This window comes from Emydura macquarii, unplaced genomic scaffold, assembly GCF_026122565.2.
Source record: "Emydura macquarii macquarii isolate MOO-44397 ecotype Brisbane River unplaced genomic scaffold, CSIRO-AGI_Emac_v2 contig_1253, whole genome shotgun sequence".
Classification (NCBI taxonomy): Eukaryota; Metazoa; Chordata; order Testudines; family Chelidae; genus Emydura; species Emydura macquarii.
This window is the reverse complement of record NW_027131390.1, coordinates 20389951-20412387: the sequence shown is the minus strand read 5'-3', so window position 1 is coordinate 20412387 and position 22437 is coordinate 20389951. Positions and strand designations below refer to the sequence as shown.

Sequence of the window (22437 nt, the reverse complement as noted above, 5' to 3'; positions counted from 1 at the left end):
CTGGCGAAGCAGGAGACAGTCAGTCCAGCTCCACGCTGGGCACTTTGCGCAGCTGCTTCCCTCTCCAGCCCCTCGTGCTGCTGCTCCCCTGCACCTCACAAGGGCAGCCCCAGGCAGGTGTTGGGAGTGGGGGACCCTTAGGAGGGGAGCGGAAGTGAGGGAAGGCTGCCCCACCCCCAACACCAGTCCAGCGGCAGTTGGGAGCTGGACCAGCTCTGTCCCCCACTCTGCCAGCAATGCCGGGCCCACAGCCTGCAGCAGCTTCCTGCAACCGGGGCAGGGTGCTGATGGGCTTTGTGTACTAGGAGGAGTGTTTGTGGGGGTGTTGGAGGGATATGTGTACTGGGAGGGGTGTGTGTCTGTAGGAGGGAGTAGTTGAGGGAGCTGAAGGGGGCGTGCAAGAAGGGGTATTTGTGGGGTGCTGAGAGGCTACCTGCAGCCTCGAGGTGTAGTTCAATGTTGTGCTCCCTGTCATGGTGGTAGGGTGGCTGGTGCAGGCCTAGGACACAGTGCCTCCCTGTGGGACTCTGCCTCTTCCCAGGGCAGGGAGCCAGGGTCTGGCCCTGTCATCCCTGCCAGCTGGGTTCTGAGGCCCCACAGCAGGGCAGGGGGACTGGCCAAGAAGTACTTCAGACATGTCAAGTCTCACTCTTTTGGTGTGACTCACTCATTAGCATACTATCTCCCTCTCACACACATTCCTAAGCTTAGCTCACTTGTTTTGAGTAGAGATATAAAGATTTAAAATATTTTTACTCAGGTGCTGAGAGCGAAACAATGTATCCAGGGCCTCAGGCATGGGGCTTAGAGCTGCTTTCCAAGCTTGTGTACTGTGGTAACCATGCAGACTACATGTGCATGGCTTACCAGGTACCCAGCTCTGAAGGGAGCACTGCCAGCAGCAGCGCAGAAGGGTAGCAATGCCACACCATGCCAGAAGGAGGTCCCAGTGCACTGAAGTTTGAGAACTGCTGTTCTAGAGAATAATCTTTTGTTCCTCTTACTGGGTTCTATGGGAATAGAGGTTTATTGGTTTTTCAGTTTGGTCCTATCTGTTGCCAGATTCCCAACTTTCTGTGCACAAAAAATTGGGGTTTAATGCTAAAGTACCTTCATAAGTAGGCCCAGGTAAAAACCAACGAAAATAGATATTGACCTTTGTTGTTTCCATTTCTGTCCATTGGCAGAGGATTTAGATCCATGTTGTGAGAATCAGAATAGGAAATGTATCCAGAGATCGTGCATGTTTAGGACTGAAGGAATTACAGATATGGTCTATGGAGGTTTCTTATTATACAGCAAGAGTACCTGTGATGTATTCCGTCCAAGGCTATGACAAAGGGGGAACAGAGATCCTGGTGCTTCTCCCCAAGGAAACCTCAGACAAAGCATCTTCTATTCTACAGGAGCAGCAATCTTCAGACTAGCAGTTAAAGCCAACTCTAGTTTCATAAATTAATGGATTCAAATGGTTTAAGCCCAGGGAGGACAACTATGATCATTTACTGCATAACACAGGCCCTACAACTTCCCCAAAATAGTTCCTTTTTGACCCATTGTCCCAGATGTCTTCAGCTTTGGCTGGATTGTATGAACCAGCCCTGGGTATTAAAGGAGAAGATGGTTTGCAAAGCAGAAAGTTTCAAAACACCACTATTTTGGATCATGTCAGTCCTGTGCAAACTAATTCCCTTATTTTAAAGAATGCCAAAAAAATACATTTGCTCCTTATTTTTATTACAGGTGAGTTCCTTTTTTCAATGACTCCCTGCTAGGGAGCACAGAGAGATTCGGGTTCATGAAGTGCTCGTCCAAGCTGCAGCAAACAAGACAAGCTCTGACCTCAGCCATCAAGAGCAGGCCTTCCTAGAGAAACCCAAGAGAAGCAAATTCTCATGGAAGATCTCATTATGCATGAAAAGACTCTGTGTCTGTAGGAAATCCGGAAACTCTAAGGCAAATGCTGATGGTGAGAGAACAGTTTCCTTTCTAAGGTGGAAGTGCTTCTCCCTGAAAAAGAAGATGAAAACAGCTGAGAACCATGCTGTCAGAGCAGGTGAAGCTGAAGGACAACCCAGAGATTATAAATTGATACGAACTACACAGTTAGCAAGGGACACATGAGAAAAACTCACACAAGTCATTCTACATGTTTTAAAAATGAGTGCATTCTCAAAGGACAATGATGGGCACCTCAAAATCTGTAATCAATTGAATGCCTGATACTCTGGGACAGGGTGGAAGAGATCCATCCCTGAGATGGGAAGAGCTGGCAATGTCTGGCCATACTCTACTGGGTGTCTGGCACTCTGGGGTGGGAAGCAGTAGCCATTATTTCTGTTGTTTTGTGTCCCACATACATACTGCCTGCCCCACTGATACAAGAGGTTTTTAAGCTGCTCTGTTCCATGTAAGGAATTCAGCACCAAGAACAGCTCTCTGTCACAGAGATGAAGCAGGAAGAAAGACTGTGATTTTAACATGTTCTAATTAGCATAATTAAAGTGGCGACTGTGAACCACAGTGATAAGGTGAACAAATGTGTGATTATGTTAATTTAAAAATGGTTTTTAAAGTAAATAAAGATAGTTTTGAGTGACTGTGGCTAAAAATCCAAGATAGCTGTTGCAAATATTTTACCTAAGAAAATCAAAATGGTGGCCTTAGAATGATCTGACTAACAGTGAACAGATAGACTTGGGTGAAATAAAGGTCACTTTAAATACCTGAAGGGAGGGATCAGTCAAGTAAAAGTGCAAGTTCTCAAACAGAACTGGCATGAGTGAAGAAGCTGTGATTGGTCTCTAAAAGTAACCAATTAGAACAGCTTAAAGCTGATTGGCAGAACAGGTATGCTAATAACTAGGATTGAAAGAGCAGCCAATCAGAAAAGTTCAAAATCTATATATATATGACAGAGAGATGCCAGGCTTTAGTCAGTGTATGTGAGTATGATAGAGCAGGTAAAAGGGGTGGAGCAAAGCAAGCAGAGAGCAAGAGGCAAAAGAGGAAGAGAACAAGATAGAGGTAAAAGGGCTGAAATCATCAGAAGAAACTGATATTTTGCAAAGAGCTGAAATCACTGAAGAGACAGAGCAGAAGAACCCTAAGATGAGTTGGAGGAATAGAAGAGATCTTAAGAAGTAAGCATGATTATTTTAATGTAAAGAATGAATTAGTATGAGTGACATAACAAAGCTGGATGACTGAGCCTGTTTGAATATAGACCAACTACCTATATCACCACATGTGGAATGCTGCTATTCAAGATTGCTACCTATATTGTATAGTGTTGCAATATTAGTTATTCTATTATTGTGTACTAAAGGGATTTGTTTTATATTGTGTGATGTTATGCAATGAGTATCACATTGTATCGTTATGATTTATGCTACAGTACATTGTCTATATGATTTATGTTGCACTGCATTGTGTTATATGTTATGTTATAGGACTTATGCTATGTGTTATTGTGTTGCATGTTGATTTTAGAATCCATTTGTGTTAAAAATTGACAAATAAATAAAGAATACTTTGTTTTCAAAGGAATTGCTGCCTGTATCCGTGTCCTACCAAGGGTAAACTCAGTCAGTTCTGGGGAGTTTTCCAATGATTAAAGAGAAACCCCTGGTAAAAATCTTGTAATTCCCCAAGGGCAGGCCACCTCCTGTTACCAACCAATACAGGCAAGACTAATGATTGGTCTAGTAATATAATTAGGCCATTGTAGGGGTGTCTTGTGTCAAATTTGGGGGTAACACCACCATGAGCTACAGCAGAAGTTACTCTCTTTTTTCTTTATTAGAGTCAAAAGTTTGTTACTGGAAACTCCAGTATCTTGGGGATGACTTCTCCCTGGTGCTAGATGCTGCCAACAATTATCTCTAATGACAAAGACTAAGCAGAGAGGAGCACTGGAAGCTATCTGTGATTATCTTCAAGGCTGCCCTCACATAGAAAACTTCTGTTACCCTTCCAAAAGGAGTGATAGTTTTCTGGCTTTTTTTGGGTAGATGCATCAGAAGGCTGAGGCCAGGATGGGGTTCCATACAGGCAGTATAACTGGCCACATTGGGCAGACTAATATTAAGGGCAGCAAAACATTCCATAAAGATGTGCATGCATCAGTGATTGTGGGTTGGTAAAGTTGAATATTGATTGGATTGCCTAGGGCAGCAATAAACCTACAGCCAAGCAGATGCAAGTTGCTGCATGGTTCAGTGTAGTAAAAAATCTACAGCCACTTAAACTTCATGGATTTCCGTAGTCTGCATAGTAGGGTAACTCATTCCAGCCCTTCCCTACTGTCTCTGTAACCAATCCAGATGACTGAGTTTGGGTGAATCCCACTTATAATAGTTCTTTGAGGGTTTATTTAGCTTGTATTATTTGAAATGTCAATTCCCTTAAGATCCATACTTGCCTAATCTTTCTGCAGATATCCCCAAAACACAGATTCCGTATCAAGTGCTACAGAAAGCGATGACCTCTGCTTGCCATATCAACCATAGCCTGGCCAACAAGTTCCTTAACCTGACTTCTGAAGATATGACAAAGAGTACAATAAGAGCAAACCACATTAAATATATACAGACATTTGAAAAAGACCACACCAAGCTCAATAATTAAATAGTCTTAATTTATGGAAATAGCGCTCTAAACTTTTCCTTTAATGGATGCTATTGTGATGAGACATACTAGGTCGTGTGTTTCCTTGGTATGTTGTGAGCCCACATGCTTTCAGTTGCTTGAGAAATGAGAAGTGCCACTCTTGTAGGGCAGTGAGTGCCTTCTCACACTCCAAAATGAGCCAGGGCTAAAAAATGAGCAACAGGACCATTGTTAATGTGTTTTGGTATTAAGTGTAGAGGCAGCACGGAAAAGTTTTCAAGTAGCAAAAAGGCTCTGGGGCTTCTGAGTGAAGATCCAGACTCATTCTTATTGCAAGTTCCTCAGCTGTTATAAACTGACAGAGTTCTATTGACTTTAAGGACACACATTGATTTATACCAGCTAAGAATCCGATTCCCAATATTGCAAAGGTACAATCACGCTGTCATGACTCATCACCTGCAAACTGGGTGATTCCATTTTGAAATGACATGTTAGGTTCCAGGTCTCCCTCCCTACTCCTATCACATCTGCAAAGAAAGGCCACCAGGATCTCAGAGAGGCATTGGTGTTGTTCCTTTTCTTTATTTAGGGGGCAGGGCACAATAGAAGTGGCCTCTCTGGTGGGGATAGCCACACCTCTCACTTTGAACAGTCTAATGTGGAATGAATGTTTCTCTGCTGCCATAGGAAAAGGAGGACCTATTCCAGACTGAAGTGATGTGCTGGTGTCACTCTGGAAGCACCATTCAGCAGATGTGATGGCAAAGCTGCTAGAGGGATACCAGGATGAGGCTTTTCCTTATTGAATGTCCTCTATGTGATGGGGAAGCTTGCTTGTGATAGTATTGTGTTCACATTGTGCTTGATCTCTGACCTGGAGTCACTTTGGGACATAGACAGTCTGTCCACATGGGTAGCATTGATACCAAAGAGATTCCAAATTCCATCTTGTATTCTTAACTTCCATTTTGTGTCTCTAGCTTCCCTCTGGAATAAGCAGGTCATTTCACCACTGAAAGCTGCGTGTCACTTACCACTGAACATTGTAAGTCACGTGACCAGAGCTTAAGTGTAAAATGAGGTAGGACCATGAAGTAGGCTGCAGAATGGGCAGTAAATCAGATGAGATAATCATGGTTCTGAGGCAAAACAATGCAAGTAAACATGTAGAATGAGAAAATGCTGGACAATAAGCATGTGCAGTATAAGGATGAGAAGAGGTCAAACCGCTCAAGCTTGGGCTGATTTGGGGCTGCTTGTGGTAGCTAAGGAGGAGGTAGCTAGTAGTGAGCATGCTCAGTAGACATTAAAATATTTAGACAGTATAAGAAGTTTTGACAGGCCAGCATGAAAGGCAGATGATCAGCAGGCAGAAGTCAGTCAGGAGACAGCAAGAGCTGCTGGAAAGGAGCAAGAAGAGCTGCTGGAGAGAAAGAAAGAATTCCAAATCAGCAATTGACTGAAGCTGACAACTGCTGCAACAGCATCAGCAACAGACATTAATAACCAGCAGATAAAGAAAGCCTGCTAGTTTTTAGTTAAGTATAATAGTTATTGTAGTATTAATGTGTATGCTTGAAACACGTGTGTCTATTGTAATTTCCTTATGTAAAATGTAAAGTATAAGAACTGCTGTCCACAGTGGGTCATACACTGGCCAGCTGTGGCGGAAGGCAGTGCTTGGAATTATTCAAATTGTCCTTTTAGTTTAGATGCTCTTTTCACTTGCAATCAGGCAGTTGTGTCTCATTTACGTTTTAGATCATTAATATTTAGTTTAGATGACACTGTAATCTAATTTACAATTTAGTTACATCAATAAAGGATACTTTGTTTTGGAAAGAATCCTGCCGGTGTTGTGTGTGGCTGCCGGCTTGTAAACAGTGCCCCTGTGCTGGGGGAGCAGTGGAGAATGCACAGGCTGGAATGGAGAAATTGGCCCCTGAGCAGAGCGAATAGGATGCATCTGGCGGGTCCTCCCCCCAAATGGCCTCTCTGCCGGGATGTAGCAGGAACAGGATCGACTGGGAGGGAAAGAGGCCGGTTGGGGCGGCTGGAAACAACTCCGGGGAGCGGAGGTGCGGACAACACGCGGTCGGGCGAAGGCTCCGGAGAGCGCGTGGAGCGGGGGAGCGCCTACGCCCCTGCCGCGCTCACTGCCCCAGCAGCAGCACAAGTGGATGCTGCGCGCGGCGTGTCCGCCCCGCCCGGCCTGGCCTGGCCTGGCGGAAGAAACGTGAAGTCAGAGTCATTGTTACCTCACCGGCGGCCGCTGGAGTCAGGACGGGAGCCGGTGAGGGTCACGGCCTAGGATCGAGTTGCTTGCGCGGCTGGCTGGCTGTCTGGCTGGCTGCGGTGCCCGCCAAGCGCTGCGAGTCACAGGAGACACAAGGCACGTGGCGGCAATTATGCAACTACAAACTGCGCACGCGCAGCCATCTGCCGCCGCTGCCTCCCTCCCTCTCTTCTTGAGTCCTGGCCACGCCCCCTCACACGTGCTCGCTGGGGAGCCAACGGAAGAAGGCGGACGTTCACGGCTCTGATTGGGCCGGAGCCCCAGGCAGGGAGGGAGCAGGGGCCGGCGGGGTGGCGGGGCCGGGGACACGGGTGCGCAGGGCGGCATGTCGGGGAGTGGGGCTCGCGCCGAGCCGGGCAGGCGGGCGGCAGGGCTGGCCCGCGGGAAGCGCCCGCCGCGGCGGAGCGTGGTGGCCTGGAGGAGCAAGGCCGAGTGGGACCAGGTGATGGTGGGCTTGTACTGCGGGGACTGCCGGCTGCAGCGGGACGCGCTGGACAGGGTGTCGGCCTGGCGGAGCAGGTGAGAGGGCCCCGGGGGGCCAGGTAGGGCCGGGCTGCAGTCCCCTTCCCCTCCCCCCCCGGCCGTCCAGCTTTGCCAGCCCTGGCTGCGGGCGCGCTGCAGTTTCTGCCCCAGTCTCGCTTTTCCTCCCGCGCTACCCACTCCTGCCTCACCCCTGCCCTTGCGTCTTCTGCAGCTCTGCCCCTCAGCTCTGCCTGGTCCGTGCCCCCTGCTCTGCCCCCTTCAGCTCCGATAGGGCAGCTTGGTTCTGAGCTGCAGGCCCCCTCCAGTCCCGGCACCTTTCCCGTGCTGTCCCTGCACTTTAATCCTCAGCCACAGAATCCTCAGTCCGGTTCCCACATGTGCCAGCTCCGCTGGTGCACGTTAGCACTCGCTGCTGGGTGTCAGAGGATCCCCCTGAAACTCTTGCAGTGCACCTCACTTCTAACCCACGCTAATCCCACTAGCCAGTTTACAGACAACTGCCGACATCAGTTTTGGCCCACAGCAACATGGTTGTGACAGGTAAGCCTCTCCTTGTCCAGCCCCTCAGGGTCGATGCATTTCTGTCCAACACTTGCAAGGTATCTTATTCTACTCATAAGCGAGACTGCTAAGGAGGCTGGAAAATTCAGTGGTTTTGTGCAGTGAAGTAAAACTTACATGGATTAAGATATGAACCCAGGTTTCCAAAAGGAAAACTTCAAGGCAACTACTTTCTTGCAATTTTCTTTTTTTAATGGGAAAGATAAGAATGTTTCTCACGTTTTCCCTATCTCTAGGTATGGACACAGAATGCCATTAGCTGTGGATTGTACTGCAGATCTGATTCGCTGTAAAATCCTGGATGTGTCTGGCAACATGCAATCACATGAACTGGTCCTTTCATATGGTCTGGCTCTCGTGAGGTAAGACTAAAAGGTGTTTGCACTGGTGGAAAAGGACCAATTCTAGAGGAATGCATTATTCGCTTCATCAGCTCCATTTTGTAGTTTCCTGACAGCAATAATCCAGCTGAGTGTGGAGGCTCACTCTCCCCCTAAGTGTCAGGTTTTCTGTTAGCTGTTTTTAGTCTTTGCAATACTCTTTTTTTTTTTTTTGTAATCTACGCATAGGTTTGTGAATCTAATCACAGAGCGGAAGCAGAAAATTGTCAACATTCCCCTGAGACGACTAGCTAAAGAGGTAATTTTTCAATAAGAGTTTCCTGTTGGTTTCCATATGCTTGTAGACAACATACATGTTGGTGTCTAGTTGTCAGTGAAGTTTCTCTGTTAAATGTTTGGCTACTTGTTGCCTGGCTATTGCCAGCTAAAAAGATTTAGTATCTGAAGGAAGGATGGATCCTCCTGGTTAGTAAATTAAAAAATGCGCCAGATTTAGAGTAAAGATTATATATAGTTGTAAATAAACATTTTGATGGTTACCAACCAATGAAAGTCTACTTTTCTTTAGGAGAACTAAAGTACAAATGCAAAACAATTAAAATAAATGTAAAGCAAGGTTTTCTACATGGTCTTTAAAAGTGCTTCTTGGCAACTAAGAAATATTGCCTTAGCTCAAGATAGTTTACGTCTAAAACCTTGGTTTTGTATGAATTTAAATTAGATTCGGATTGGTAAATGGAACTGTTTTCATGAACATTGTTTGGGAGTGCAAGGAGAACCCAGTCCCATGAAGACCCTGCAACATATGTAACATCTTCTCCACCCACTCTGCAAATAGACATTTGCATGTCTTGGATATTGAGCTGTGACTAGATAGGGGCTAGTATAAAATTCTTTGCAATTGAAGCCCAGTGTTGAAATCTCGCTCTCAAGAGGGCGAAGCTAATACACCAGTAATCCCCTGTGCAACATTGGTGTGGCAGAATTCTGTGTCCTTTTGAAGTGGATAGCTTCAAAGAAGAGAAGTAGATGTTCTTCGCCCTCCCCATGAATGCAAAATCTCAGGATGGAGCTATAGTAATGGATCAAGCTAAGGAAAAGAAATTTGGACTGAACAGCAAGAGAACTCATGTGGTAGTGATGTCTTTCCTACTGTTGAACACTTTCTAGGGGAAGGGATGAAAGTGTCAGAACTGACCAGAAATAGTGTTCAAGACTACATTGTGTAGGCATCATCCTGCCTTGTGCACTGGGCTGGGACGACAAGTTGATAAGTCTGTTCCATCTTTAACTTTCATGGGTCTTTGCCACTTTAATTTTCAAAAGACAGAATAAAATCTCTCTATTACCCAAACAAGCATCAAAATACTCAACTCCCTGCACAATAAGTCAGGGCTTATTCTTAAGGGAAAGCCAGAGATGAATACATTGTGAAGTCTTTAATACAAATTGTGGCCCAAAAGAATTGTTATTCAATTATAGGGACCTTGGGGTAAATCTCACTTCTGTCTGAAAAGTGTTACCTACCATTGTTGCATGTAACATGAGATCCTGAGAATACAAAGATGGAGGGGAGAATTGTTTGCTGTATATTTTGTGCATTTCACAGCATTGTGTGCATAGTCAGTTTTACTATTTTCTTCTCTGTCAGTGACCTTCCCCTGGTCTCTAACAGTGTTGGCGGACAGGAAAAAGATGTACAAAATCCATTTGTAAATGAGTATAAAAACAAACTGGTACTTGAGACTGGTGTCTGACCTGAAGTTACTGCTAACTCTGACTAGACTTCAAGTTGATATCCCTTTAAAGTCAGAAGAAAAATAGCAGAGGGAGAGGAATAAGGTCAAGTTATGGGAGAAGGTGGCCTCAGCTGAGGCTTGTAATAAACTGAAAAGTTGATGAGACAGATGCAGGAAGGCTGTGCTAGGCAGTCAGATTTCAGAGGAGAATGTCCCAGGCTGTAAGGAGTCTTTACTCTCTTCTGAACTCTCTCATCTGTGTGTCTGGGTGGCTGTTTGCCTGCATGTCTGGCTGTGATTAAATGCAATGCCTTGTGTAGTAATTTTGTGGTTCTTCCTAAGATGAACATCCCAATTTGGATTGTGAACCTTCGCCATGATTTGACTCATGGGAAACTGCCTCAGCTAGTTGCCTGCCGAAAAGGTGAGAGCCATGTATGTACACCCTGCCTAAGGACCCTGTATGTGTCTGGCAGCTTTTGGGAGCTGTTGGTTTTGTATTTCTGCTGCTGCTATTCTCAGGATACTACCAGGTGGTGCTGTTGGACATGGGTTTACTATCTCCATGGTAGCAGAGAGCAGCTCCACACACTCAGGAGAGGGGGGTGCAGAGACTGAAGTGGCAGCAGCCCTAGGGGAGCTGGGCAAAGAGGGCCTTGCCAGATGAATGTGACAGCATGTCTGTGACTGGAGGGGGGCAGTGGCCCTGGGTGGGAGGAGAATTTGGAGAATAGGGTGCTCCAGAGGGTTATCCTGGTAAAGGGGAAATTAGGCCTTAGGGTGGAGGCAGCAGAGTGGCATGGGTTAAAGGATCACAGAAGGGAAGAGGTGAAGAGACTGAGGAGGCAGGCTCTTCTCCAAAAAGAGGAAGGTTTGGAGGGAAAGAGAAAGGGGGATCTAAAAGTCAGGATAAGAAGAACCAAACAGGAAATAGGAAAATGCACCTGGAAAACCCCACAAGCCAACTGAAAGATGGAAGGGAAGGAATGACTAAGGATCCAGTGGTTATATGGGAAGGAATGACAAATAGAGATGGCACCGTTTTATGGTGACTGAAAACTGGGTATCATGTTGTAAGTGCTTCTGCACCCCTTCTGTCTGCCATACCCTTGCTCTGGGAGCTGAGTGGGGCAAGGGTGCTGGGATTCCTCTTCTAAAGCAGAAGTTAATAGATTTCAGACAAATCCACAAAGGGATTTAGATTAAGAGCTCTGATTTCAGAGGTGCTGAGAATTGGCAGCACCCATTACTGTTCTCACTTAAGTTAGATTTTCAGCACCTCTGTATGAGTGGCCTGAATTTAAGATGTGTAAATATGTCTCCAAGTTTGCAAACTTTGGTTCTCTCTTCGAGTGATTGCTCATATCTATTCCAGTATAGGTGGAATGGATATGAGCAACACATCTCGAAGAACAACAGTTACTGGTAAGTAACCCTGTGTTTAAGTACTGAGGTGCTAGATAGAAAGGGACTTTGCTAGAAGACAGGTTGTTTAATCCAGGGTTTCTCAATCTATGGGTTGGGACCCAAAATTGGGTCACCAGAATGTTTCAAAGGGTTGCATGGCAACTCCTGTCCCACAGGGCTGGATGGGCTCACCTACCCGCTGCAGGCACTGCAACCTCTGAGGTCCCAGTACCCTTCCAGTTTGGCCCAGCTATTATGATGATAGGAGTCTGGGTAGGCCAAATTTGAGTGAGTGGAACTGCAACCCCATAAGCTGTGTCACAACTCCACTCACAAATTTGCTCCAGTCAGCGGGGCGAGGCCCGACCTGAGTGGCACTGCAACCCCCAAGATTGCAATGCACAGAACGGAGAGCCAAGCCCAGCTAGTCCCACAACACAGGAGCCAACGTTGTGGGGTAAGTGCTGGGCAGCTCCACGCTTCTGTGGGTCAGGATCTGACCAAAACTACCCCACACTCTCTACCCCTGGACTATTTACTGGGTTGCAACAGGCCATAAACATTTACAAATGTGTCTTGAGCCCAGAAAGGTTGAGCACCACTGGTTTAATTTGGAGTGGATACTGAATTATTTTAAGTGGTTAGTGCAGTGAGACTGAGTAGAAAAAAGTTCTTGTCAGGCAATTATGTTTGTAGTCTTCAGGCAGGTAACAAACATTAGGTGCTTGAATACCATAGTGACGTGCACAGTATAAGAACCTGATCAATTTGCAAAACTTCCACATCTGGGACTGAAAGTTTCCCTGCTTGAAATCTAACAAGGTGACTGCTGATACACAACCTCTGTCTGTGTCTTGGATGTCCAGTCATCCTTTCTTAGCAGAGTTCACATTATCGAGAGGGTTTGTTTTATTTCATCTCTGAATCCAGTAACTCTCAAAAGATCTTAGTCACTATTGTGGATTAAGCAAGTGTCTAATAATAATAATAATAATAATAGTGTATTCTAATAAATGGGGAATTTCTCTCTGATAAAGAGAGGGAACAAATGTGTGTGTTTGCTGTGTTTGCCTTCAGGTTGTGATGTGGTGCTGGAGTGGCTACGGCGGACATACTGGAGTCGTCAGCTGAGCAATAATCTGGCTGGAGAATGTGAAGAGCAGGATGAGGAGGTAGAGACAGCAGCAACAACAGAGACCGAGATGGACAGTGACACAGAGGAGGCTCAGGACCCACAACCGCAGGGCTATCAGAAACACAAGGAGTTTCATGGTAGGTGTCTGGGAAACAGTGACAGTGGTATCTGAGTTAGATCAGTGTCTTCCTCTAGTAGTTGCAGGTTAAAGAACACACAAGCACTGCTACCACTGCCACTTGTTGGATATGCTCCCTGTTACGTGCTTCCACCACCAGAGCAAGCCCCACATGTGCAGAAATGACTCACCAGCTGGCAGCACCTTGTGGTGAGGTTGCTGGGCCTTCCCTTTAGTTACCTCATTGATCTTGCAATGGCCTATGACCTGATCCTCCAGCCAGATTACTTAAAAGTTCAGTGCCCTTCTGGGGTACTTAAGTCCAGCTGTAAGAGGTCAGGCTCCAAGCTGGCTTCTCCCAGATGGCCTCTTCAAAGTCCTTTCGCCCAGCTCCGCCTGGGGCCAGCACAGAGTCCTTCCAAATCAAACAGAACTAAACAGAATTGTACTCTTCTTTCACAGAATAGCAAGTTTCAGGGCTTCTCTTTGGGTTCCTCAGTAAAAATCCAGAGCTACAAACACACTTAAATGCTAATATTGAACCGCTCCTCCCAAAAAAGCTTAAGCTTTTTGTCCCTCTTAAGTTTCTCTTCAACGCCCCATTTCTCTGTGGAACACCAGCCTGAGGACTGCCTCCCTGAAGCCTGGCTACTTGTTCCAGGGGCCCAACAGGAGTTAGCTCCACTGGTGTGGCTTCACTCTCCTCTACAGTCAGCCTCTAACTGCTGGGCTTCCTTCTTTTAAGTCCTACGCCCAGCTCAGGTGTGGGAGGGGCTAAGTAAATGGCAGGTTAGTCCTGGACCTTAAAGGGGCAGGCCACCCTGTTACACTCCCTTAGCACAGGTGGTAGAATTGCTCTTGGGGTTTTGCAGGTTCATGAGGGATCTGACTTTTTTCATACCAACTGCCTTGATTTCAACATAAACACCATTTTTGGCAGTGAAAACCCCAGAACCATAAGGGTAATATGCATTACGTTGGAATAATTTAGGGTTGAAACCTGGTTTGATCAAACGGTTAATCACAAAGTCCACTCTAATGCTATTCTCCCCACTGCACTCCTGAAAAGAGACCTAGATCACTTTTTTAGTCCAGAGAGTTCTGCAGTGTCTTTCTATTATGAGTGGGCATGATCAGATAATCTTCTAAGTGATGTCAATTGCCGCTCAAAAACTGGGTGCAAATTAGGAGTCCACTTTATTTAAAAACAAAATAATTAGACCCCAATTATATGTGATCAATCTAGGAAGTGCTGATCAGGTGCCTCTTAGTAGCGGGAGACGCCTTCAAACAGAGGACACCCGCAGATGAGATGTACCTCTGTTGTCCGTCATTCTGTTTCTTTTTTCCAGTCTAATATGCCCTTGTCTTAAGCATTTACGCTGAGCCTCCCAGCTGGCCAAGTAACTTCTCTGAAAAAGAAATTTTTAGTCAATTTCAGCTATAGCCCCTATCTCTCTTCTGTATTTTCCTGCTCATCTGCAGACTCATGCTGTTTTGCCTGCTCCTTGTCCTCCTCCTGTTGAAGCAATTGTTCTGCCTTCTCAGAAGAGATCTGGCTCAGTAGCCGTTTTATGTAATTAAACAGAGTTATAGTTATGGGAAGTGTTTAGTGAATAGTAGCTGAAAAGGTAGAAGCAGTTCTCTCAGCAGAATTTGCCTGTGGAACTTGTTGCCACAATATATCCTCGAGGCCAAGAGTTCAGTAGGATTACAACAAGGATTGGATGTTTATTTGAATAGTAAACATCCACAGTAGCATTACATAGGATTTAAAACAAAATGATAAGGGACAGAAACTTTCACAGTTCAGGGCATAAGTCAACTACCACTAATTGTCAGGTGTAGGAAGAAATGTCTTCTGTGGGCAGGTTATTTCATAACGGTCTACTATTGGGTTTCTTGTACCTTCTTCTTTAGCAACTGGAAATGATCACTGTTGGAAACAAAATAGTGGACTAGGTGGACTGGTTTGATCCAGTTTGGCAGTTTCTGTCTTGAATTGAGGAGACTGAGAACTGCTAATCTAGTATAATCAAAGAATTGCCAGGTATGGATTTATATCATCTCTGCATTTCACTGCCTTATGCCTTGAGTAAGCATTGAGCAATATGTAAAGGGCTTGCCGAAGGAGAGTAGTTCGAGAGGATAGCTCACTAGTACCTTAAAGATAGAAAAGTTCAATTTCTCTGTGTGAAATGGCTGTTATATTAGCTCCTCATTGTTCATTGTTTAAACCCTGTGTAATTGTACTTATTTCTAGAGAAAGTCAGAGATGTGCTGGTGTCCTACAAAAATCAGCAGTTTGGGGTAAGTGCAATTCGATTAAGTCTCCAAGCGCTGTTCTTTCCCTGCTATTTGACAGCTTCTGTGCTTTTATCACAAAACTTGTTCAAAGACTGAGAAACTGACATGCCTTGCAACGCCTGACTTGGGTTCAAGACTGACTAGTTTATTACACTAAAAGTTTCATTTCACACATAATTTTATTTTATTTTTGGCCAGTTTCTGAAATGCCAACTCTTACTTAAGCGTGAAGGAACAGTGTGTTGTCAGTGGTGTAGCAGTTCATCCAATGGCCTGTAGATGGGGCTATGAGCATTGTTGAAGAAGAGAGAAGTGCTCTGTTATGGAGCCCTGCAATGCTCTTTTCTTTCCTGGTACCAAGTGTCTTGTGTGATTCATCAAAGCAAAGCAGGCAACATTCGCTACAGAGAGGAAGAAATGTGGGCTTCTTGTGGCTTCTGACAAGATGGCATGGATTATAGCATGGATGTTTGTGTTTATATGTGATAGCCCCACTTGTCTCTGCAAATCCTGTGCCTTTCTGTTCCTGCAGGGTGCTTAACAATGTGCTTTTAATTATTGGACCCAAAGCCTTTAGGAGCTGACTGATATCAGTCGTTTTAAAATAGTCTACGGTCTTCAGTCCAGCTTTTCATCAGCCAGCCTGCTGTGTTTGTGTCAGGGCTCGGGTGATAGGGATAGTGGTGCTGGAAGTCAGAAGGCCTGGATTTTCCTATAGAAATTCTACCACTGCCTTGTTTGTGACTTGGGGCAGATAATTCAGCAAGTCTCAACTTGCTTTTCTTTAAAACAACAACATGTAAAAATATTTAAAGCATGTTGAGATCTTCTACGGTGCCTGTCACCAGGGTATCTTCAGATAGGGACTGAAGCCAGTGGGAGTCTTTCCATTGGCTTTATTTGGGTTTTGGATCAAGCCTGTTGAAAACTCCTCATTCCCACTTCCTTAAGGTAATATCTCCAGTTCTCCTTCTCCTCCACCTCCAACCCACAGACCACTAACTTAATCATAGATGAGAACCACAATGGGCAGCTTTACAATGTATTTGGAATAAACATCCAGATATCTCAACATATGCCTCAAAGAAAAAACATGACACATCCCAATCCCTAAAATCCTTGGGGAAACTGCATTCCATAATTGTGTATGTAATCAACATTTCTGTCTGGAAAAATGTTACTGCTATTACAAAGTAAGACTTCTTATAGTTTGAACTGAAAGATTAGATAGGAAAATATTTTCCTAGTTTATTCTGTTTGTTTCACAGTAGTTTAAAGAGGAAAACCGTGAAAGTGATTAGACACAGTCAGTGTTTTTCCCCTCGCTCGTTACAACAATGATAGGGGAGAGGCAAAAGTTACAAAATGAGTAGGAAATTGTGATTATAAAGCTATAGAAACTGGCAGCGGAAGGGAAGGGGCTGGGTGAATGACCTGGAATTACTTTTTAACTCATTGACTAGATTTCAAATTGAATTGACGTGTGTGTGTGTGTATAATATTTTATTGGCTAGACAATTGTCTGCTGGCAATGCCCCAGCTCTGGGGTGAGAATTTAGAGGCACAAAGGGCAATAAAGACATCCAATTCCTGTTGAAAGATAATAGATCTTGGGCACCTGATTCCCATTTGTGCATTTAAAAATCCCCCCTTTCCTCTCTTAATTCTGGGTCAACTGCAAAAGAAAAGCAACTTTATTTAATCAGAATGGCATGTTTAGATGACCATATGTAAGTGCTCTGCTATCGATATCATAAGAATGGTCATACTAGGTCAGACTAGTGGTCCATCTAGCCCAGTATCCTGTCTTTCGACAGTGGTCAATGCCAGGTGCTTCAGAGGGAATGAATAGAACAGGTAATCATCAAGTGATCCATCCTGTCAGCCATTCCCAGCCTCTAGTAAACAGCAGTCCCTGCCTGTCCTGGCTAATAGCCATTGATGGACCTATCCTCCATGAACTTACCTAGTTTTTTTTTTTTTTTGGACTCCTGTTACTGTCTTGGCCTTCACAACATCCTCTGGCAAGGAGTTCCACAGGTTGACTGTGTGTTCATTTTAAACCTGCTGCCTATTGATTTCATTTGATGAACTCTGGTTTTTGTGTTCTGAGAAGGAGTAAATAACACTTCCATGTTTACTTTCTCCACACCGGTCATGATTTTTATAGATCTCTATCATATCTCCCCCCCCCCCCCCCAGTTGTCTCTTTTTCAAGCTGAAAAGTCCCCGTCTTATTAATCTCTCCTCATATAAAAGCTTTTCTATACTCCTAATAATTTTAGTTGCCCTTTTCTTTACCTTTTCCAATTCCAATATATCTTTTTTTGAGATGGGGTGACCAGATCTGCATTTAGTATTCAAGATATGGGTGTACCATGGGTTTATAAAGAGGCGATCAATATTTTCTGTCTTATCTATCCTTCCTAACGATTCCTAAAATTCTTTTAGCTTTTTTGACTGCTGCTGCACATTGGATGGATGTTTTCAGAGAACTATCCATAATGCCTCCAAGATCTTTCTTGAATGGTAACAGCTAATTTAGACCCCATCATTGTATATGTATAATTGGGATTGTTTTCCAGTGTGCGTTACTTTGCATTTATCAATATTGAATTTCATCCATTTTGTTGCCCAGTCACCAAGTTTTGTGAGATCCCTTTGGAACTCTTCGCAGTCAGCTTTGGACGTATGTATCTTGATAACTCAGGATAGTTATCAGCTAACCAAACAAACCCTTTAGTATGTACTCTGCTTCTAACACCATACCCTCCACTCATGCTATCCTGTAAACTGGCTTTTTTAATGGATGACTTTTAAGTAAGGAGTACTTTCCAGTGTATGCTTATTAGCTATGGGAAAGGCCAGGGAATGTAGATGAGTGCTGGAAAAATAAATCTTCAGTGGAATAAACTCTGGAAAATTTCCTCCCATTTTTAATATATTGACTATAGCAATTTTGAGAATTATGCCCACCAAACAGTGTTAAAGATCCATAGACAGGATCTCTGTAAAACTCCTAACTGAATGCTTCCTTTGTACCCTGTTCATTTTTTATTTATTAGATTGTTAAGTTCATATATGAGCAGAATTATATGTTCATAGATGTAACTCTGCAGTTCTCAGCATGTATGTTGGTTTACTGCAAAATCATTGCAAAACATCTGCTGGGATTATTTATATACTTCTTACCAAAAGGGAGTGTGGAGGAGGGTCAGATGTGGGGAATAGTTTCCTGTATTGGCTCCATTCTGGAACAAATAAATCACATCTAGAAATGCAGTTCTTCAGTACTGGGATCCTAAAATCCCTTTTGTCCCCTACCCTTTCTCATTACAAATAAACGGTTTTTAAAAACATGGCCTAGTTTAACCAGTTATTAAGTACGATACAGTGTAATAATGGGACAGGTAATAAACAGGCCTTACAAGTCACTTTTTGAGAATTCCAGACACTCCCACCCTCTTCTGGAGCAAAGCAGGAATTGACTGTTCCGATAACTCAGGGTTCTTTTGTTTTGTGGGTTTTTTTTAAAATAGTCGGTCCAAGGTTATTTATAGTGTCCTGATGGCAACTGGCAGTGCAGGGGGAGAGAGTGAGAAAGATGAAGAGAAGGTGACAAGAGTTGCTCTATGTAGGAGGAAAATACGTCTGAGTAGCTTTTTTTTTTTTTTTTTTTAGTTTTGTTTTTAAACTATTGATTCATCATGGAATAAAATTCCTCGGCCCCTCCTTTCTTGTTTTTCCCTCCTCTGCTCTCTCCCTAGTGCTCAGAGATTCCAGAATATTCAAGAGGATAATCCTTGGCAATCAAAATCACATTTAGTGAGGCATGACTTCATCACTGCAAACCCAAGAAGCTCCGAATGACTGGAATTTGACTAAGCAAGTTCCAGCTAGAATGAGCAGACTTTCATAGAAGCAATTACATGTGGCGTATAGTGTTGAAATTGTCAACAAACTGTTTCACAGACTTAGTTTATAGAGGATAATAATAATTTGCATGTATATTGACATTGAATTAAGTAGTGTTGAAGGACTTTACAAACATGGAGACTTTACAGTGCAATAAGCAATTATCCTCATTTTAAAGGTGCTAGGGAAACTGCTCCAGAGAGGCTAAATGACTTCTTTGGAACCCCACAGAGAATTAGAGGCAAAACTGGGATTAAAATCCAGGAGTCCTGAGTCCCAATCTCTGTTTTTAATCCCCAGCCCATCCCAACACCTGATTAGCTCACAAACTTCATTTTACCTGGTGTTTTGTTGGCCCTGAAGCCAGATAAATTTAAACTTCAAAACGTTTGTATTTTATATTTTGAGATTTAATATGTTGCTAATTTAAAAAAAATAATCTTGTATAATAACAATAGTTAAAACTAAGTTTAATACAGGCCTAAAGGCTTTTGATGAACAGATCTGACACCTTTAACATTGGTATGATATAAGTGACTCTACAATATGCTGTTCTAGAACTTTGTAAGGTAAACTTCTTTGCAATCATATGTGATACGTTTGGTAAGAGTTTTCATGGTGGAGGGAATATATAAAATGAACAACAGAAGTGATTAATGGCAAAAAATAAACTGTTTTCACTTTGTTAAACTCTGTGGAAATAACACACAGGTAACAGAAGAGTGAGATTTTTATTAATATCCCTGCAAGATTTCCATTGCTGCGTACCAACAGTTCGGTGATGGTATGAACTAATTTGGCTGATTTATGAAGCAATCTTAATTGTACCTGAGATTGGTTCTGATTTTCAGTATTGCACTGGATACAAATGGTTCTTACATCACTGAATTGGTGAACTGGAGATATTTTTGAACTAGCTGCTGTTATAAAATATACAATCTGATTTTGCATTTTAGAGACTTTAAAATGGCAACTGCTTGCTCTTTAAGGTTCACAAATGGGAACAGTATGTCTATAAATGTAAAAACAGGAATGGATCTCTAGAATCAAGACACTTTTATTTGAAATGTTAAAATTTTTTGGAAATTAACTAGTTTTACAAAGGGCTTGTCTGAACATAGTATAATCTATTTTAATTTTACTAGTATAGTTAAAGCAGTACAACCTCCCTACTCTGGATACAATTATGTTGATGTACAGGTGCCTTTATACCAGTATAGCTCTTCCTATTCAGTAAATTATACTGGTACAAGACATCTTTATACCAGTATAATTTTATCCACAGTAGGAAGGTTGTTGCTTTAACTATGCTGGTAGAGCTTAAAATCACTGAACTGATTATACTAGTAAAACATTGAAGTGTAGAACAAGCCTAGGTGAGTTTCTTTAGTAAATATTCTAACAGGATGCTTGCACATGATTGTGTATAACCAGCTTGAAGATATTTTAATGATTCGTGATATTCGGGTCACATCTCAAACTTGATTTTTGTTACCTAAAATATCTGTTGCACCTCATCATTGTGACTATGCTAAACAAATTAAACACAAACTTAACTTCAGACAGGCACAAGAATTCATGGTTCTCTAGGCTCTTCCAGAGCCTTACCGGTGTTCTTTCAGTCTTATCATCCACACAACTTCTGTGCCTATTCCTATGTTTGGAACTCCTTAACTTTCTGTTTTCATCAGCCTCCTCAGAACAGAATTCCTCAGGGAGGCCCAATGGTGATGCACACCAAGTGCTGAAATGGTGTTTTGTTTTGTTTTTTAAATCACTGAGAATGTGAAGGGTTGTCCTACCTGTATCATGTATGTGTCATTTGAGTCTGATTTACACTGTAAGCTTGGCAGTGCATGGCGATGTCTCTGTTCCATACAGAATCAACCCCACCATGTCAGTGCTCAGTAAATTAATGCTATCTACCCCTTGACACAGATACTTCAAACCAGAAGGCATATTAAGCCACTACTCCCCACAAAGACTGGTGCACCACAGAAGGGAGTGAAATCCAGTGCAGATGGCCCTCTGCTATAAAGGCTCTATACCATCTCCCATGTGCATAAATTGTGAGAGCATATTACCAAGACATTGGGAAACTTACACTTCCAGGGATGTTAAATCCAATGCAGCCTCCACTGGCATTATGCTTGTGAGTTCCCAACTGTAAATGGAAGGTCCACTCCACTGATGCCCTTGAAGATAGTGTATGGCAAAATCCTGACCCAAGTAGGCATTATCTATTTTACAGGTTGGGACTTGGTAACAGAGATGGACTTGCTGGAGAGCAGAGAATAGAACCAGGGAGTCCCGGTATCTAATTTCCTGGCTCTGAATCCTTGCTCATGCTCTCTCTCCAGTATAGGCCTGTCCTGAATCTCAGAACGCTTCTGAATTAGTGTTTTATATAATGCTGTTGAGAGGGCAACTCTGAGAGCCACTCTCAGGGTTATGGATGAAATGCCTGGATCATCCATCTGCTCTTTATAGTGGTGCTTCCTGTTCACAGTGACTGCCAGGCAACAAAATATATTTATTTACTGATGCTGTTTTCTCTCTTATGCAGGTTCTTCAGCAGCTTCAGTCCTTACGCAAGGCCCGCAATGCATGGTGTAATTCTTCCTCAGAGGTGGAGTGGATTTTGGCTCAGATTAAAGACTTGCTGCAAGAGAGCAGGTACAGTTTATCTGGAGAGAAGCTGCTTACGCCAGGCAGGAACCCTAACACTGTACAGCTGTAGGGCTGTCCCCTTTCACCATTTAACTGTGTACTTTGTTAGTCACAGACAAAGCCATAGGTTGCTGATTGTAACTCATCCGTGGTTTTAGTTCTTGATTTCTGCTAAAGAATGTTTCCCTTGTCAGTGGCATGTGTGTGCAGCTGTCCCCGTCTATGTTCCTTCTGGCGCTTCTGGGAAATGTGACCACTCTTTCTACTTCCTTTCGCTATGTTGCTCTAACCACTGCAGCTATTTGCTTGTTGGTGGGTGGGGACAATTGACAGCACTGTAAAGGTCCTTTTGACCTATGGGATTGTTTTGCGCATTTTACCTCTTGGCAATATGCTCTAACTCAGAAGTAGGCTATACCCAGTTCTGTAAAGCACTGATGTGTAATGCTTCATACAGTCAGTAGACAAAATGGGAGTAGAGATGAAGAAATTGAAAGAAAATAGAGCAGTGGTTCCTTGTGCACATTTTACTTCCATCTGAGGATCACAGAGCACCTATTAATTCAGTTTCACAACCGCCTTATGAGTTGAACATGGTCTAACTTTTGCAAGACCCCTGGTGAGGCAATATTGGCTTTGTTCTACATCATTAAATATTTATATAACAGTAGATCCTAGAGGACTCAATTGGGATGGAGCCTCATTTTATTAGACATTGTACAATCGTATGAAGACCTAGTCCCTGCTCCAAGAATCTGGCAGTCTGAGACACGTGACATATACAGGGCTGAAGGAGAGATGCCATCAAATATATAATATAGGATAGAAATTTAGCTGCAATTTTTTTATAA

The 22437-nt window shown here is 43.4% G+C and overlaps 1 protein-coding gene and 1 long non-coding RNA gene across 2 annotated transcripts in view; one reads left to right on the top strand and one right to left on the bottom strand.

Annotated features, from left to right (window-relative positions):
- Window positions 1-1211: 1211 nt before the first annotated feature.
- On the bottom strand, window positions 1212-6955 carry LOC137153936 (uncharacterized). Its single transcript, XR_010919960.1, has 3 exons — window positions 6873-6955; window positions 4420-4540; window positions 1212-2006 (listed from the first exon to the last, which is right to left on the bottom strand). It is a non-coding gene; the product is annotated as an uncharacterized lncRNA (long non-coding RNA).
- A 144-nt stretch (window positions 6956-7099) lies between these two features.
- Window positions 7100-22437, top strand: part of LAS1L (LAS1 like ribosome biogenesis factor) — a 60682-nt gene continuing 45344 nt past the window's right edge. The window contains exons 1-7 of the mRNA XM_067548302.1: window positions 7100-7429; window positions 8191-8316; window positions 8524-8593; window positions 10377-10458; window positions 12519-12713; window positions 14958-15004; window positions 21483-21592. Of these exons, the coding sequence (XP_067404403.1) occupies window positions 7236-7429; window positions 8191-8316; window positions 8524-8593; window positions 10377-10458; window positions 12519-12713; window positions 14958-15004; window positions 21483-21592 (824 nt within the window). The 5' untranslated portion in view covers window positions 7100-7235. The remainder of the gene's footprint in view (window positions 7430-8190; window positions 8317-8523; window positions 8594-10376; window positions 10459-12518; window positions 12714-14957; window positions 15005-21482; window positions 21593-22437) is intronic.